Genomic DNA, 18,578 nt, shown 5'->3' with positions numbered 1-18,578 from the left:
GGCACTTTGCACTCACACCTGGAAACTAGTGGCTAGACCAATCCATGGCTATCAGGAAATTCCCACATTAATTTACATATATTAAAAGTTTCCTTAACAATGACACAAGCAGTAGGAATGTGAAATTATGACTCCAGAATGAACACATACAGTTAATGGCTTAGAAAAGACTAATTGTTGTAGCTGAATAATCCAGAATTTACTATGTGTCCAAAGGCTGCAGGTACAGTATAAAAGCAGAAAAATTGTGTGACAAGGAAAAATATTAAAAAATGTAAGTAAGAAATCCCAACTTGTATAGCTGGACTATTTACACCAGCAACTAGCCGTGTTACTGCCTCAATTAATATTCCAATCAAGTGGGAATAAATTAAAATGACGCAACATATAATTCCAGTCTTTTATGTTTACCCTACCAACTATTTTTTTCAAATAATGTTTCAGACATCATTTAAGGTTCCTTTCTTTCCTGTTGGTGAGATCTCCTCTAAAACCACTCCCCTGAGGTACTGAGGTAGGCAGCCTGACATTTTCAAATGGTGTTTTCAATTAATATTCTACATGTTGTTTAATTTCTTATAAGCTTTCAGCAGCTCCACATGACTGCTATGAAGTGGAAAAGGGTACAGTAAAAAAGAATGCAAAAGTAGGGCATGATAGGAAGGCATCATGGTCCAGCACATTGGTGCTTCTGATGTGTTTGTACCTATGCTTGTACAGAAAGCTGTCTGAGCACCTTGGGGAATGAGGTGTGTCAACTCAGGCTATGCACTTCCTCATTGCTGATTGCAGACTATCATTTGGGAGGTGTAGCCTCGGAACAGATCACAAACCTAAAGATAAGAGAACTGTACCCCAAGAAAGACACTGACCGTCAATTTAAACCTTTTTAAAAACACAGTAAACCTTTCAGTAAAACATAAAACTAGTCTGAGGGTTGGGAGCAGATGAGAGGCAGACAGTTTCAACACGCAATTCCTTCTTTACTCCTTCAAAACTCAAATTCTTCCAGGCATCTTTCCCTTGGGATGTTGAAAATGTATTGCATTCTACATTATTTTTTAAACTATGAAAGGTTGACTGTGAATCATTACTTCAACAATTTTCTGGGTAAAAACCAAGAGTTTAGCTGGAGGTTCTGTGCGGTATACTGCGAGTCTGAATGCTATCCAGGTCTTCAAGGAGACAGTCGAAAAGTGTTGGGCTGGCTGCTGTTTGATTTCTTTCACTGAAGGTTAGCACTGCACGAAGAAGGTCTCCCACAGTCCATTCCTCCTCTTCAGCTAGTGTCAATAGAGTTGGGAACTGAAACAGAGAGAGATTACTGTTGTCACTTTATGCACAAATTGTTTCCCAATCAGGTCCTAAAGACAATCCAACTGGAATACAGATGCAGCACCTAAAATCTGGAACCCTCGGGATCGAGACGGTTCTGGACTTCATGTTTTTCTGGACTTTCGGACGTGTTTCTGATGTCACGACTCCGGAAATACCCGAGCCCAGGTTCAGGTATTTCCGGATTTCGGAACGTCAAAAACACAGGGGTAGGGGCCCCCGCCGAGGAGGTGTTTGGGTGAGGCTATGCCGAGGAGGTGTTTGGGTGAGGCTTTGCCGAGGTGGTGTTTGGGTGAGGCTATGCCGAGGAGGTGTTCGGGTGAGGCTTTGCCGAGGTGGTGTTCGGGTGAGGCTATGCCGAGGAGGTGTTCGGGTGAGGCTTTGCCGAGGTGGTGTTCGGGTGAGGCTATGCCGAGGAGGTGTTCGGGTGAGGCTTTGCCGAGGTGGTGTTCGGGTGAGGCTATGCCGAGGAGGTGTTCGGGTGAGGCTATGCCGAGGAGGTGTTTGGGTGAGGCTTTGCCGAGGTGGTGTTTGGGTGAGGCTATGCCGAGGTGGTGTTCGGGTGAGGCTATGCCGAGGTGGTGTTCGGGTGAGGCTTTGCCGAGGAGGTGTTTGGATGAGGCTTTGCCGAGGAGGTGTTTGGGTGAGGCTTTGCCGAGGTGGTGTTTGGGTGAGGCTATGCCGAGGTGGTGTTCGGGTGAGGCTATGCCGAGGTGGTGTTCGGGTGAGGCTTTGCCGAGGAGGTGTTTGGATGAGGCTTTGCCGAGGAGATGTTCGGGTGAGGCTATGCCGAGGAGGTGTTTGGGTGAGGCTTTGCCGAGGAGGTGTTTGGGTGAGGCTTTGCCGAGGTGGTGTTTGGGTGAGGCTATGCCGAGGTGGTGTTTGGGTGAGGAGCTGTTCGGGTGAGGCTATGCCGAGGAGGTGTTTGGGTGAGGCTATGCCGAGGAGGTGTTCGGGTGAGGCTTTGCCGAGGAGGTGTTCGGGTGAGGCTATGCCGAGGAGGTGTTCGGGTGAGGCTATGCCGAGATGTTCGGACCGGCTGACGATTTGGGTGAGGCTATGCCGAGGTGGTGTTCGGGTAAGGCTATGCCAAGGAGGTGTTTGGGTGAGGCTATGCCGAGGAGGTGTTCGGGTGAGGCTTTGCCGAGGAGGTGTTCGGGTGAGGCTATGCCGAGGAGGTGTTCGGGTGAGGCTATGCCGAGGAGGTGTTCGGGTGAGGCTATGCCGAGGTGGTGTTCGGGTGAGGCTATGCCGAGGAGGTGTTCGGGTGAGGCTATGCCGAGGAGGTGTTCGGGTGAGGCTATGCCGAGGAGGTGTTTGGGTGAGGCTATGCCGAGGAGGTGTTCGGGTGAGGCTATGCCGAGGTGGTGTTCGGACCGGCTGACGAGGAGGTCCTGAGGTAAGGGCAGCAGCAGCGAGGCGAGGCCTGAGGTCAGCAGCGTCGGCGAGTCCAAATTCCGGAACATTTTACGGATTCCGGACAACCCTGCCACTGATCGACCCGGAGTCTGGAACATTCCGGATTCCGGAACTCCGGATTTTCGACGCTGCACCTGCACTACAAGCGACCACTCTGATATCACAGCAGCATTGACAAGACATCACAAAGCAGCTTTGCTGATTAAAATATTATGGCCCTGAATCGCAGTTGGTATGACAGCGTACTCTGAGTACTGTCTTTGAAATTGACCGCAAGTTCAGGATTTCAGCTTGTGCTTGTGCACGCACTAAATGCCAAACTTGTGACCCGTCAAGCTCCAACTGCACATTGGCTTCGCTGACGTTTCACCTCCCGATTCAAAGCGACGTGCTGGCAAAAAGTTGGGCTAATTGCCCACCTACTCGCATTAATTACTCTGAAAATGTTTATGTCTGGTGCACACAGGCGCAGGAGCATGTTGCACAGCGTAAGGGGAGGAGGATGCGAAGATTATATTAGTTTATGCTACAGCCCATAACATGGAGGCACTGGTTTGTGTCTGAGCGGGCACAAACTTTAAAAGAAACTTTCTTTTGTTCGTGTTTGAAAAAAGGTGCTCTTTGTGTCACCATCTTTGCTGCCTAAAGGCCTTTTGTAGTTTCGGTTTAATTATTTCCCAACTTCTATTTAGATAGGATTTCATTCACTTTCAGGATTTCCTCATGTTATCAGACATTTAAATTCTCAATTTTAGATTATTTAAATTAATCAAAAGTTAGCCTAATAGAAGAGAAACAAATACGATAGGACTATATTTTGAGGTTGTAACTAGCAGAATAGTTAAGGGGGAACCAGTAGATGTGGTGTATTTGGATTTTCAGAAGACATTTGATAAGGTGCCACACAAGAGGTTATTAAACAAAATTAGGGATCATGGCATTGGGGGTAATATACTAGCATGGATTGAGGATTGGTTAACGGACAGAAAACAGAGAATCAGATTAAACGGGTCATTTTCAGGTTGGCAGGTTGTAACTAGTAGGGTACCGCAAGGATCAGTGCTGGGGCCCCAGCTATTCACAATCTGTATCAATGATTTGGATGAGGGGACCAAATGTAATATATCCAAGTTTGCTGATGAAAGAAAACTAGGTGGGAATATAAATTGTGAGGTGGCTTCAAGGGGATAGAGACAGACTCAGTGAGTGGGCAAGAACATGACAACTGGAATATAATGTGGAGAAATGTGAAGTTATCCACTTTGGGAGGAAAAATAGAAAAGCAGAATATTTTTTAAATGGTGAGAGATTGGGAAATGTTGGTGTTCAGAGGGACCTGGGTGACCTTGTACACCAATCACTGAAAGTTAACCTGCAGGTACAGCAAGCAATTAAGAGAGCAAAAGGTATGTTGGCCTTTATTACAAGAGAATATGAGTAGAAGAGTAAAGACATCTTACTGCAATTATATAGGGCCCTGGTGAGACCGCACCTCGAGTATTGTGTACAGTTTTGGTCTCTAAGGAAGGATATACTTGCCAGAGTACAACGAAGGTTCACTAGACTGATTCCTGGGATGGGGGGGGATTGTCCTATGAGGAGAGATTGAGTAGACTAGGCTTATATTCTCTCGAGTTTAGAAGAATTAGAGGTGATTGCATGGAAATATACAAAATTATTACAGAGTTTGACAGGTAGATTCAGAAAAGATGTTTCCCCTGGCTGGGGAGTCAAGAAGCAGGGGTTACCGTCCCAGAAGAAGGGAGTCGGCCATTTAGGACCGAGATGAGGAGAACTTTCTTCACTCAGGGCGTTGTGAGTCTTCGGAATTCTCTACCCCCGAGGGCTGTGGAAGCTCTGCCATTGAGTATATTCAAGAGAGGGATTGATGGATATTTGGATATTAAGGAAATCAAGGGATATGGGGATAGTGCAGGAAAGTGGAGTTGAGGTAGAAGATCAGCCATGATCTTATTGAATGCTGGAGCAGGCTCGAGGGGCTAAATGGCCTACTCCTGCTCCTATTTCTTGTGTTCTTAAAGGACTGTAATTATAGGTTTGTGTATTATAATCTTGGTTTGTGTATTAAATACAATTTCAATGATCGTAATTTATTAATAAAATAGCATTTCTGGCTGCTAAATTATTTAAAATGGGGTGTGGGCTAATCAGCAATCTCTTCTATTTCCGGATTGGCTAAGAGTCAGGAAGTGAAAGGAGCACCGCCGCATGTGATCCCAGGTTCACATACGCACAATGGTGCACCCTGGGATCTATGGGCCACGACACGGTGCACAAATCTAGAGTGTTTGAAAGCAACTTTTCAAAGGGGGGTTTGCATGCAGTAAGTGCAGATTCTGTTCAAATGTCAACAGCATACTCCTTAGCAACACCGCCGAATTCAGGCCATACGTATATTTGAGAACTAAGTTTGCCTTTTTAGCTTTATAGTAGCTTTATGACATGAATAAAGGATGCAATGGGTTAACTGGGTAATGGAATTGCACGATTCATTGTGGTAATAGTACGTGATATCGTGGAGTGGTGAGACAGTTTCTATTTCAGCTTCCATTGGGCCCAAATTTAGCCCACCCATTTTTTCTGCGCACTCATGTGAGATGCGCCAACTTCCTAGGCTCAAAACAGCGGCAAAAAGATGTCCCCGGATACTGGCCGCTCTGTTGTCTCTCCTGGAGCTTGGCGTGGCGATTCCATTGGGGGGGCGGAGCTAGAGCCCTGCGCGTGAAAGAGTGCAGGCAGTGCTGCGCATGTGCAGTGGAGCGTTTGCGCATGTGCAGTAGCGAATAACATTGGCAAGCGGCCAGTTCCCTGTGCTCTCCCGCCCGGTCGTCCCGCCCGCACCTATCCCCGACCGAGTGGCCTCCCGCACTGGCCGGCCCACTGTCCGTTGATTCCTGCAGCCAACAGCCTGTGTGTTGTGTGAGCCCAGCCCAGCCTGCCTGTGTGCTCTGTGAGCCTGTGGCCAGTTCCCTGTGCTCTCCCGCCCGGTCATCCCGCCCGCACCTATCCCCGGCCGAGCGGCCTCTCGCACCGGTCGGCCCGCTGATTCCTGGGCCCAAGTTAGGAAGGTAGAACTTAAGTTTTATTTTTTTATTTCTTCTTGATGGTTTTTATGCTTCTTGAATGTTGTTATGCTTTGTTTAATGCTTTGGAAGGTCCTCTCCGCTTCCCTTCCCACCCCTATCTCTGGCTACCTGTGCTGATTTCTTAACTCTCCGCAAGGGGTTTTCTGTGTGGCCACGTGGCCACATATGCTGGCCTAAGTTAGTTTGGAGCAACTATTAGCTGTCCAAAGTGGCTTAAATGGCCAAAACTGGCATAGGTTGCTGGTAACAGCCCCTTTTGAAAAAAACTAAACTAAACTAAAAAAATTCTAACTAACTCACTTACACTGGCACAAATTGAATGTGCAAAATGGGTATTTTTAAGATACTCCAGAAAAATCAAGTTGCTCCAAAAAAAAAACGGAGCAACTCCTGGGCAACTTTGGACAGATTGAGTTTGCAATCTTAGCTGTGCTGCTGCAGGAGAAGCACACATGTATTGCATGATATGGCTGAGGGTTTTTTGTTTTTTAAACTGATCTATTTATAAGAAACTAAACAACATTTGACTTCACTTCTACAGCAGACAGTCTCGCAAAGAATCTAGCAACAATAGAAATTCCAATATCAGTCACCTGACTCAGTCTCAGAGAGGAAAGATCAGTGTATTATTTCACTGCGATTTATAGTCACAAGAGAAAGAGAGGTAAAATTAGAGAGAGAGGAGTCACAAGGTAGCCCTTGTACTTTGTAGTGGCTGATGGTGAAAAAGTGGAGGTTACCCCTCTGCTGTCTAGAATATGAGAGGATTAGGAGGGGGAGAAAAAAAATATTAACATAACCTCAAAAATATATATCGGAATAATAAGTATGAAACAAAAATGTATAAATCACAACTGGTATACACTAGCTTTGTGATATTTAACTCATCGCCCTGTAGGCCGTGATACATCCTATTTTTAGAACACTTGTATGTGTTTAGTTGAAAATAATTACATTTAATTAGTGGTGACTGTGTTGTGTCAGCTCCTCTAACTGGATGAATACCAGATCCAAAGAATACCTCCAACACTTTTAATGTTTGTGCCATGGTCTGATTTTTCTCAGTGGAAGTAGGGCTGGTTAAGCAGATTAACTCATTGACGCCATTCAGCTGTGTTCATAAATACAGGCAGGTTAGAGATATTGTCTGAGCCAAGTGATAAGATAAAGTTGCTTGAAGTATGTTTTCAATAGATATGAAGTTGTAAATAACATAATGGCGCCAGAGGAGCCAGGCTGCTTTAGTTCCTATTTGCATATTGAACTGAGCGCTGGTGTAGATTTTAAATTTGCTCCAGAATAAAGCACTCTTTCTCTCTCTCTCTCTCTCTCTAGTCAGTATTTTGAGCCTGGTCAGGCTTACTGGCTCTGGCCTCTAACAATGGATAAGCCATACGAGTAGGGAACATTCAATGAAATGGAAAACCATCCAACATCCATGCAATTTCTGTGCATGTGTGACCCCCGCCTTCTCTCTGAAAGCAGCGAATCATGCCATGATATAGTTCCACAGAAAATGTGATTAATACCTCACCTAGGTGGCCATTTTCAAATGTGAGCTTTAGAAAGTGATTGTCAAAAAGCTATTTGATTATCGGAACAACACAGCCAAGCCTGACCCTATCTACAATTTGTAATAGAGGTCCCTGGATGTTCAGCCCAGGAGCACTGAAGCAAATTATAGCTTCAGTTATCGACCTGGATAGAAATCAGCTGAAGCAGCACAGTCCAGAGATTGAATCTGGGACCTTCTGGTTCCATATGGTTCAATGTCAAGTCATGTGATGCATTTTCTACAGACCAGTCCGGGCAAGCCTCATGCTTTCTTTCAACAACTTGTTGGGTTTCCTGAAGGGGTCTACTTTAAACAAAAAAAATCCCATTATCTTTTGTAAAGTTTCCAAATGTATGAGCAACTCTTGATCTTTTATATAATATTGGATGGACATAGTTCAAAACAAATAAAAATAATCTTTAACAGATACATCCACAGGTGCATTCAGAAATTTCAATAAGTAGGTAGGTTAACTTAAAATGTTTTCAACCAAATATATCCTTTTACCATCACAGTAAACCTTTCTAGGTAAATGCTTAACACAGTATACCTAATGATATATTAATTTGCAGCTTTGCTCAATCTTAGGGCTAGAAATCCGGTTTTCACCAAAATGACTGTTTTCGCTTCGCTATCGCTATTAGGGCCCAACATTCAGTCCTTAATTTGCGCAGCGGTAAAAATCGATGTTGCACAAGGATTCGCGGCACAAATCACGAATTTTGGCAACTTTAGTCCGAGGCTGATACCGCTACGAGAGAGGCCTTGGGAGGGGGGCAAAAATACCCCCCTCCCCCCAAAATGGAGAAAACAAACCAAAAAAATTCACAAAACATTGACAAGACATTTATCTATCGAATCGCTGAAAAAGAATTTAAAAGATAAAACTTGAACTTGCCTTTTTGCAGGTCTTTATACTTACCGCTGTTGGCAGGGGTGCTACAACAGGTTTTTCCCTGTCGGTATTCTGAGCGCAGAATACGGGGTGTGGAGGGAGCCAAATTTCTGGTGAAACGCTATTTCGACTACTGCACGACGGCACTGCTGTCCCAGTGGTACGTGGAAAGTGTCATCGCACAAAGGTCACGGAATTTCCCGCCAACCGGGTGCAAGAATAAAAGTGTTTATTAATGATTAAAATTGATTATGTGTATGTATAAATGTTAAAAGTGTAGATTAACGGAAAGGCTTGTTTGTGTTGAGATAAATGGAAGCCCACAGATTGCCAGCATGGGCTAAGTTTTGTAAGAATCAAAATGAAAGCCTCCAGAGTTGCCGCATGGGTTGTGTGTATTGGAAAGCCATTTAAACTAATCAGAGATGGCTGAGCCAGACCAGACAGCCACATGTGTGAGGAGAGCCAATAAGAAGCTGCCCTGGGACCAAAGTCCAATCGGGAGGCTTTTTGGAGGACAATGACCTTGAGGAATATAAAAAACGCAAGCCAGGAACTTTTCTCTCTCTTCTCTCCCTGCTTGACACACAGCAAAATACCTCCTGTTGAAGACCAGCCAAATCAACATGCTGTGTGTTCAAACTAACCAGCAAAAGGGGTGTAACGTATATCGCTTTATATTATAACCTCATTGCATCTCTGTTGTAACTAAGGTAGATCTATAGGATATTTGACGACTGGTGTTAAATGCATGTGTGTGTTTTTAATAAACTGTGCCAATTGTCGGGATAAATGGGTCCTTTTCCGGTTGGAAATCGGTGGTTAGTGGTGTGCCACAGGGATCAGTGCTGGGACCACAACTGTTTACAATATACATAGATGACCTGGAAGAGGGGACAGAGTGTAGTGTAACAAAATTTGCAGATGACACAAAGATTAGTGGGAAAGCGGGTTGTATAGAGGACACAGAGAGGCTGCAAAGAGATTTGGATAGGTTAAGTGAACGGGCTAAGGTTTGGCAGATGGAATACAATGTCGGAAAGTGTGAGGTCATCCACCTTGGGGAAAAAAAACAGTAAAAGGGAATATTATTTGAATGGGGAGAAATTACAACATTCTGAGGTGCAGAGGGACCTGGGGGTCCTTGTGCATGAAACTCTTTTAGAAGGAAGAACTGCTTGCAACCAGAATCATCAGAGGTTCATTTAATCCCAAAAAGTTAGTTTGCATGTGCAGCAGGTAATCAGGAAGGCGAATGGAATGTTGGCCTTCATTGCGAGAGGGATGGAGTACAAAAGCAGGGAGGTCCTGCTGCAACTGTACAGGGTATTGGTGAGGCCGCACCTGGAGTACTGCGTGCAGTTTTGGTCACCTTACTTAAGGAAGGATATACTAGCTTTGGAGGGGGTACAGAGACGATTCACTAGGCTGATTCCGGAGATGAGGGGGTTACCTTATGATGATAGATTGAGTAGACTGGGTCTTTACTCGTTGGAGTTCAGAAGGATGAGGGGTGATCTTATAGAAACATATAAAATAATGTAAGGGATAGACAAGATAGAGGCAGAGAGGTTGTTTCCATTGGTAGGGGAGACTAGAACTAGGGGCACAGCCTCAAAATACGGGGGAGCCAATTTAAAACCGAGTTGAGAAGGAATTTCTTCTCCCAGAGGGTTGTGAATCTGTGGAATTCTCTGCCCAAGGAAGCAGTTGAGGCTAGCTCATTGAATGTATTCAAATCACAGATAGATAGATTTTTAACCAACAAGGGAATTAAGGGCTACGGGGAGTGGGCGGGTAAGTGGAGCTGAGTCCACGGCCAGATCAGCCATGATCTTGTTGAATGGCGGAGCAGGCTCGAGGGGCTAGATGGCCTACTCCTGTTCCTAATTCTTATGTTCTTATGTTCTGAAAGAATCGTCTCACTGTCAAATGTAAGCCCAGTGAGATTCAGAAATCCTACAAAATTGCTGGAGAATGCGGGTAACAGGCGAGACAGCTTTTGTTGATGATTATTTTGAACAATTGGAAATCTCGGGAATTGCGATTCTAACCTGTGTAAGGATTATAATTGAAACAATTAAACGGATTGGGAGTTGCGTCTTAGGGGAGCAGTCATCTTGATAGTTGTTACTGTTTAAGTGGGGTGGGATGGAACTGTTTACGTGGGGACCCACCAGTAGTTATATTCAAAAGACACAGGATGAAGGGATCGGTCATGGACAGAAAGCCAACAATAAAAAGTAATGTTGAGCTAGTTTATCGGGAGAGGTTGTCCAAAAAGCTCCCGATACAAGACGCAGAAGAGTTAAGGGCACAGGCAAAGCACGAGGGTGGACCTGCCTCATTTGGAGAGATGGTGAGAATTATACAGGAAAGGGTAGATAGGGGAGAGCTGAGATCAAAACGGGCAAACAGTCTCGTGGAGTTTAGCGCTTTTTATTGTGCCAGGAGAGATGAGGAATTAATGAGGCAAGACGCCAAAGTGATACAAGATTTGAAAGAATTGCAAGTAAAAGAAAAGAGAGATTGAAGGTATAAAACAGCAAAAGGAAGAAGGCCTCCAACTTGTGAAGCAGTTAAAAGAGGGAGAAATACAGCAGTTAAGACAAGAAATTGGCCACTTAAACCACAATATTAAGCAATTAGAAAGAGAGGCCGGGCAGCTTCATTGCTACAGCAACAAAGCCTTTCAAACTTAACTGCCACCGCAGCTGTTGTTGAAGCAAATGAAAACAAATTAAGAGTTAAAAAAATATAAATTGGAAAACTTGAGGCTCCAGCAAGAGATAGAAGATGATAGAGCTGCATTAAGAGAAGTCATTAAGAAGCCACATAGGGAAGCAGATCACTCCCAGTGCCAACTAGAAATAGCGAGGCTAAAAAGTAAGTTAGGGAGCAGCAGGCCCTGGTATCCGCAGTAACACGGGGAGCCACAACGGAGACAGCAGAAGGGGAAAAGGGGGAAACAGATTGGGAAGAGGAAGGAAGTAAGTATAATCCCCAGGAGAGTGGTGTAGAATGGGATACGTTGGAGACACAAGAGCCAATTGTAACCGTAATGCACACGGCAACATCACCAGTAACCATACCGACTCACAGCCCATATCTGGTGCTGACGCTATGGCATGTAGCCACAAGTTGGGGCCCATTCCAAGTTGGAAGAGAGAGACTTAACACGAGTCCTCCTCTTGGCCTGTTCCACTTCCCTAAAAGATAATCTGCCAGACACAGTCCTCCAGCCTGGCACAGCAGCGATGTACTCATGACCGAGATCCTAAACCATTTAGGGATCTGAAACTTGAACTTAGTGGCTCTGCTTAATCAGACCAGGCAGTGCCCAGAAGTGACCCTTAGAGCCTTCAGTAATCGCCTGTACGATATCTATCAACGTACGCAGAACCAGGCACCTGCAAATGCTACAGTAGGAAAGAATCAGGAACAATTTAAATCGATGTTCCTGACCCAACTCCACCCTTTAGTTAAAATAGCCATGAGGCCCACCAATCAGTGAACAGATATAGAGACCAACGCTCAAATAGCTTTGGGAGATGATAAATGACTAGTTAAAGGGGAAGTCACCACCAACTGCAAATAAACCAGTGTCACTGGTGGAGGGATCTTGACACCAGCCCTTTAAGGGACAGTGCTTTAATTGTAAGAAGGTAGACCACCGAGCAAAAGATTGCAGCAGACCCAGACCAGCACCGAACCATGATGCAACGCATAGATACCTCCCAAGGGACGAATCCAAGCCCTCTGGGACAGATCAGCGATTGGATCAATTGATAACCCTCATACAAACTCAAATTACCACAGGGAGGATGCAAAATTATTTAGCGGTGCACGTAATTGACAATGCACACTCATTAGAGAGACCCATTCCAGGATCGACCCTGTGACAGGGTTCGGCCCCCAAAGATTGGTGGAAGTGGGGTTCCGACGTGATGGTAGCGGGAGACCAGTAGTCCTTGTTGTCTTAAAAGGGGGCAGGCAGCAGATTATGCTTATCGATACTGGCTCAGCCATTACCATCATCCACACCCCATACCCTGAACGCCATGCGGTGGGCAAGGGTTATATGACCCTTAAAGAGTTTAACGGTGCTCCAACCACTGCGTATACAGGGAAGGCCACTGAACTTCAGGTGGGAGGCCTCACCTGTAAGGTCCCAGCACCGATGCTGATGACCACCCCCGACTGAAGGGGAATTTTAGGGACTGATGTGTTGGATCAGTATGGCGTGGTGATCGATTATAATCAGGACTGTGTTTGGATGGGATTGGGAGATCAGGCAGGAGTGATAGAAACTTCAGATGCTCACTCGGTATTTGCTATTAAAAAGCCATCTGAGTATGACCCTCCGGGGAGTGAAAATGAAGCTGTGGCAAAATTAATTCGAGAACACCTAGCGGTGTTTGCCACACGCAAGCATGTGGAAAAATGGCAGGCGAGGAATCTAGTGAGGGACCTCTTCCTCCCACTCATTCACTAAACAGTACCCCATCCCAAGGGAGAGTCACCCTTACATCCGAGACACCATAAAATCCCTAGTCGAGCAGGGTGTTCTTAGGACAGGCACTTTCACGACTAATTCACCCACATGGCCGGTTAAAAAAGCCTGATAGCAGCTGGCGACTGACTATTGATTACAGAAAGTTAAATTCTGTAACACCAGCCTGCTTACTGGTAGTAAGAGAAACTCACACCATATTATCTCAAATACCTGCTGGTTCCAAGTACTTCTCAACCCTCGACATCGCCAATGGATTCTGGAGTATCCCTGTTAAAGGGGAAGACCAGTACAAATTTGCATTCACATTTGAGGACCAGAGCTACACCTGGACATGCTTGCCTTAGGGGTTCAACAATGTCCCCACGATAGTCCACAAAAGAATGGCTGCAATTTTCAAAGACTTTTCCCACCCTACCTGCTTGCTGCAGTACATAGACAACCTACCGCTGGCAACCGACAGCAGGGAGGAGCATCTGTCCCTTTGGCACGAACTTTTGACATTGTTGGCTCAGGCGGGACTAAAGGTGAATCCCCGCAAGGCTCAATTAGTAAAAGAATGGGTCACCTTTCTCGGAGTGTCCATTTCTCCAGAGGGATCATCCCCCAACTCTCACAAGGTGGAGATAATACAGCAACTGCCATTACCCACTTCGAAAACAGCCCTACGATTATTCTTGGGTTTGGTGGGGTACCAAAGGAATTTTATCCCAGCTTTGCAGAGTGTGCAAAGCCCCTGTATGATTTAATAAAACTGCAGGGTGATGACATACGCCCGGCATGGACTGATACCCACACCCAGTCTGTGGCTAAATTAAAAACTGCAGTGATACAGGCCGCATGTCTGATCCAGCCTGACCCCACGCAGCCCCTCCATTTTGAGGTCGGGGCCACAGAGCAAAGCCTCACTGCAGTTCTGTGCCAAACATGAGCTGATCGACTGCAGTCCATTGCATATGCGTCTCGAATCCTGCAGGGGGCAGTAAAGACGTATACCGCATGTGAGCGCCACCTACTGGCCGTCTTCTGGTCGGTACATTACTTTACCTTTATTACTGGGTTACAGGCTACAATCCTGCACAGCGGGGACACCTCAAACAACTGATGAATCCTGGAGATTCGCTAGTTTCCTCGCAGCGTCTCAGCAAATGGACATTGGAATTTATGGAAAGAGACATTGATACCATTTCCAAAACCACCACCTTGCTGCCACAATTTCTGATCTATGAGGGGGACCCACATGAATGTCCGTTACCCCTGATTAACTTGTGCAGAAAGAGCCCACACAGGGTGCCCCAGATGTCTACATCGATGAGTCCTCATATCACATTGAAGGGTCCCCTCACACCGGATACGCTGTGGTATTGCCAGAAAGAACCATCCAGCGAAGATGCAACAGTCTTCACAATATGCAGAAATCACCGACCTTCTAACTGCTGTAAAGGAAACCTCAGATAGACCCGTGAATATTTGGTCCGACAGAGCCTATGCTATAAACACCACGCTCTCCCTGTCCCTATACCACAAAAACGACTATTGTACGATAGACGGTGAGGCCCTAGTCCATGGGCCCTGGTTACGCCTGCTCTGGTCATACCTTAAACAGCGATCCCAGCCCTGCTTCATAGGAAAGGTAGCAGCCCATAGAAAATGGGGTCCACATAGTGAGGGAAATTCCAGAGCAGACAGAGCAGCCAAGGACACTGCGATTGATGGGGAGATAGAGGATATAATTGTTGAGCCCTGCAATGCTGTTAGCAAGGCCTCCCCAACAGATCACCTAGATTTAAAATCCCTGCAGTAGCAATACTGGTCATATGCTGCTGTAAGCGCCTGGCACGAGGAAGACAGACCCCTTCCTCAACCAACAGCCTGGGCTCCCAATACCAGACTAGCCACTGCCCCTGACTCAGATGAGCAGCTGCTGATGTTCAAAAGAAAGCCAAACGCCTGCCCAGTGGTGTGTGTTCCACCAGAGGTCGGTCAGGAACTGCTCTCCCTCTTTCACTCCCACCCTACAGCAGGGCACTATTCGGCCTTGGTAACCTTCTACAAGATAGCATCCACAGCTTGGTGGCCTTCCATGAGGGAAACAATTGACCAATTTGTGGCACGATGCCTACCGTGCCTGCAACACAATCCTCCCACATGCACTAAATGAGCCTTGCTTCAAAGCGCATCCCCACCTCAATGGCCATGGATTCACCTCCAGATAGACTTCATTGGGCCACTTCCATAGGCGCAAGGCAATTTTTATTGGAAAAGCCATTTAATCTAATCAGAGATGGCTGAGCCAGACCAGACAGTCACATGTGTGAGGAGAGCCAATAAGAAGCTGCCCTGGAACCAAAGTCCAATCGGGAGGCTTTTCTGAGGACAATGACCTTGAGGAATATAAAAAACGCAAGCCAGGAACTTTTCTCTCTCTTCTCTCCCTGCTAGACACATGGCAAAAGACCTCCTGTTGAAGACCAGCCAAATCAGCATGCCGTGTGTTCAAACCAGCCAGCAAAAGGGGCTTAATGTATATCGCTTTTTATTATAACCTCATTGTATCTCTGTTGTAACTAAGGTAGATCTATAGGATATTTGACAACTGGTGTTAAATGCATGTGTGTGTTTTTAATAAACTGTGCCAATTGTTCTGAAAGAATCATCTCACTGTCGAATGCAAGCCCAGAGAGATTCAGATACCCTACACAGGTTTTCGCCAAAAAGAGGGAAATAGCACCAAAAACCCAGTCGCAAAATCGCCAAATTTCTAACCCATAGTATTAGAGTCGGGTAATTAATTAATTCACACACTGTCATAAACAATTATCATAAATTGTGATCTCGTTGTAGGAAGTTTGTGGGACTTACCCGTATGAAGTCCTCACTTGAATTCCTTACATGAATCTTGGAGACGTTAAGCTGAGAAGCTGCTGCCCACTGCAGCATTGCTTGCACCTGTACATCAGCAGCAGCAGACTTAGAGTTAAAGTTCACCAACAAAAGTTCTATTGCCCTTGGAGCCAGTGACGTAGAGTACTGTGCTTCCTCACAGACTTCTTGTTGTTCAGCCTGCCACTGGAATGTGACAGTGGACCGATTCAGACCCTCTTGTGCTTGTTTTGTTGATGTCACACCTGTATATTCAACAATATTTAGTCTTTGTGATTTAGTGTTCAGAATTATGGGAACACCTACTCCTCCGTCCTTGAACGATTCTTCTGTCTGTATCTTCTGTTGGGGCTCTGGATTTTGTTCTCCTGAGCTATTGGAAACTGAGAGAGGTTTTCTGCACAATTCATCAGTATTTGGAGTATGTGTTGGTACCTCCTTTAAACCTGGTCCAGCACTACAGTACCTACATGCATCAGCCAAGGAGGATTCCAGTATAGCTTCTGCTAGGCTTTCAGCATATGTTTTATTTGCTGGTTTGTGGTCTGGATCCTTCAATATCACTTTAGACAATTCCAAGATGAAAGACTTTTCTTCTTCATTAGTAATGGGCTCTGAATTAAGGGCTAGAAATGGATCATCAACTTCATGCTGACATAACCTTTCCCTTGTTTGTCCAAACGAACTCATTTTTGTTCCTGCTTGAACAAAGCAACTCAGATTCTCTCCAGTGAGCTCTTCAGTCTTCACACCTATCTGTGACTGCTTATATGGGTATGGATTGTTGAAAGAACTTAAATAGCTGTCACTGATATCATTTGTTCCTTCGTGAGAGCTTGCAATGGTTCTGATGCCAATTCCAAATCCTGCGCTTCGAGTTTCTGGATTTTGCTCTTCAGTAAACACAGGATCTCTGCATTGAACCATAGCTTGGCTGCTTGCCTCAGATTTAATTGTTTCCAGTGATATTTTGATAAGCTGCTGCTCTGTATTGTCCCCAATGAAAAACAACTTTTCGTCAATGCTTCTGGCTGCAGGATCTGTGTTCTGCAGCTGTTCTGATGCATGTGCAGACTCACTGTAATCCTGAGCTAAACTCACAGTGCTTGGATTGCTGGCCTGCTGCAATTGATACTGAGTTTTAAATACCTGGAGGCCAGACTTTACCATTCTTTTTACCAACTCTTCTGACATGGAATTTACCTGCTTAATGTGATGTGAATGCCCACAATCTTTGTTTGTACTCTCAGCAGAAGATATTTCACCTTTTCTGTCCATTTTATTTTCTCCATGTTCAAGTAATTCAATTTGTTTCAGAAAGTTGATGACTGCAGTGATGATTTCCTGTGATAATCTTTCAGCATAGTCCCATAACAGGCTTTCCTCTCTTTCAGGGAAACTGGTTCTGTGTTTATCCTCATTGTGTTTATTTGGAATCCTTTCTGTTTCCGGCATAACTGTATCAGAAGAAAGTGTATTCAGTTCTTCTGAGGCCCGGGTGTTCGGCTGGTATTCATTGCTAAACTTAATACCATCACACTTCTGGGCCTTGGGTGCTTTAGGATCAATGCTTTCTCCCATGATGCTACATATTACTTGTGCAGATGAAAAGACAATACCTGACACCAAATAATTAAAATAGTCATTTACCTTATTTTCATTTGTGCATGAACTCTCTGTTGGTTCACATTTTGAAGCCGGAAGCTCTTGCTCCAAATTTTGCAACCTCTCCTCCTCTGGCTCCTCAGAAATCCCTGCAGTGTCTTTTCCACTAAACTCTTGAGACAATGATCGTATTAGCTTTCTCATAAATTCAGCCTTTTCCTCAGTGTCTCGATTCTCCTCAGACAGGCAAAATTTCATGGTTTCCTTTGGGGTTGGCGGAGGGGGTGAAGGAAGGAATTCTTTTGCCAAACCTCCCTTGAGCTTTCTAGTAAAACTCTTCTGACTGCCACCTTGCTGTGGTCTCAGTGGTGTAGGCGGTGGTGCATCAGGATAGTCCAGTGACCCCTTCTTGGTGAGCCCAAGTTTATCAAACATGAGTTTCTCATAGTCCTGATCATCAGATCTTTCTTTGTCTGATGCTGATAAATGCCTTTCCCTGTCTGGGGAAGAACCATCCAAATACTGCTGTGATACTTTGGTTAAACTTTCAACTTGTTCACCATCAATCAATGGTTGTACTCCAGCACATGATGAACTAACTGTGGTTCTTGTAAGATGATTAAGTTCATGTGTAAGGATGTCTGATTGAGACAACAGCATTGTTGAAATCTCTGAAAGTTCTGAGGAATTATTTTTATCTGGTCCAATATTAGCATGGTGTGAGTTCTTACTTTCTTCTCCAAGATGCTGCAGAATGTTTCTTGTCACCATCCTTCCTAAGCTTGCTTCCCTGGTGCTGTCAGAAATTACTTCCTGGGTTAATCTCATTGCGTAACTCTCTACAACAGGAAGCATTGTAGCAACTGCTTCTGGTGAGTTGGTAATTATTAACTGTGAAATGTGGTCAGTAAAGGTCTCTTCCATTCGAAACCCAACCTCCTGAAAAGACTTCTGAATAATACTGGAAGCCTCTCTGCTTGCCAGATTGGCTATGCCACAGTGAGGAGCATCTTCACGCCCACCTTTTGATACTTCAAGGTTCCTCTCAGCTCCTATTGCTCTGCTTGCCCTTAAATCATTTTGTGATGATTTGAGAGGCTCTCCAATATCTGCAAAAGTTTGATTTGAATGGGAGTGCGGGCCGATATCATGAAAAAACATCTCTGATAAAAACTGGTCTTCACTGGGTGTCCAGGCCTCGGGATGTTTCACGTGCAAAGTTGTGGTTTTGATCCCCTGAGGAGCACTGTCCTCAATCACTGCACT

The 18,578-nt window shown here is 45.2% G+C and overlaps 1 protein-coding gene across 1 annotated transcript; it reads right to left on the bottom strand.

Moving 5' to 3' along the window:
- Positions 1-382: 382 nt before the first annotated feature.
- Positions 383-18,130, bottom strand: LOC139265081 (A-kinase anchor protein 11). Its single transcript, XM_070881971.1, has 2 exons — positions 15,687-18,130; positions 383-1,305 (listed from the first exon to the last, which is right to left on the bottom strand). The coding sequence occupies exons 1-2, from the start codon at positions 18,081-18,083 to the stop codon at positions 1,126-1,128; spliced, it is 2,577 nt and encodes an 858-aa protein (XP_070738072.1). The 5' UTR covers positions 18,084-18,130; the 3' UTR covers positions 383-1,125.
- Between the last annotated feature and the right edge of the window lie 448 nt (positions 18,131-18,578).

Source organism: Pristiophorus japonicus, chromosome 6, assembly GCF_044704955.1.
Source record: "Pristiophorus japonicus isolate sPriJap1 chromosome 6, sPriJap1.hap1, whole genome shotgun sequence".
Lineage (NCBI taxonomy): Eukaryota > Metazoa > Chordata > Chondrichthyes > Pristiophoridae > Pristiophorus > Pristiophorus japonicus.
The sequence above is the reverse complement of the archived record's forward strand: the minus strand, read 5'-3'. Positions and strand labels throughout refer to the sequence as shown.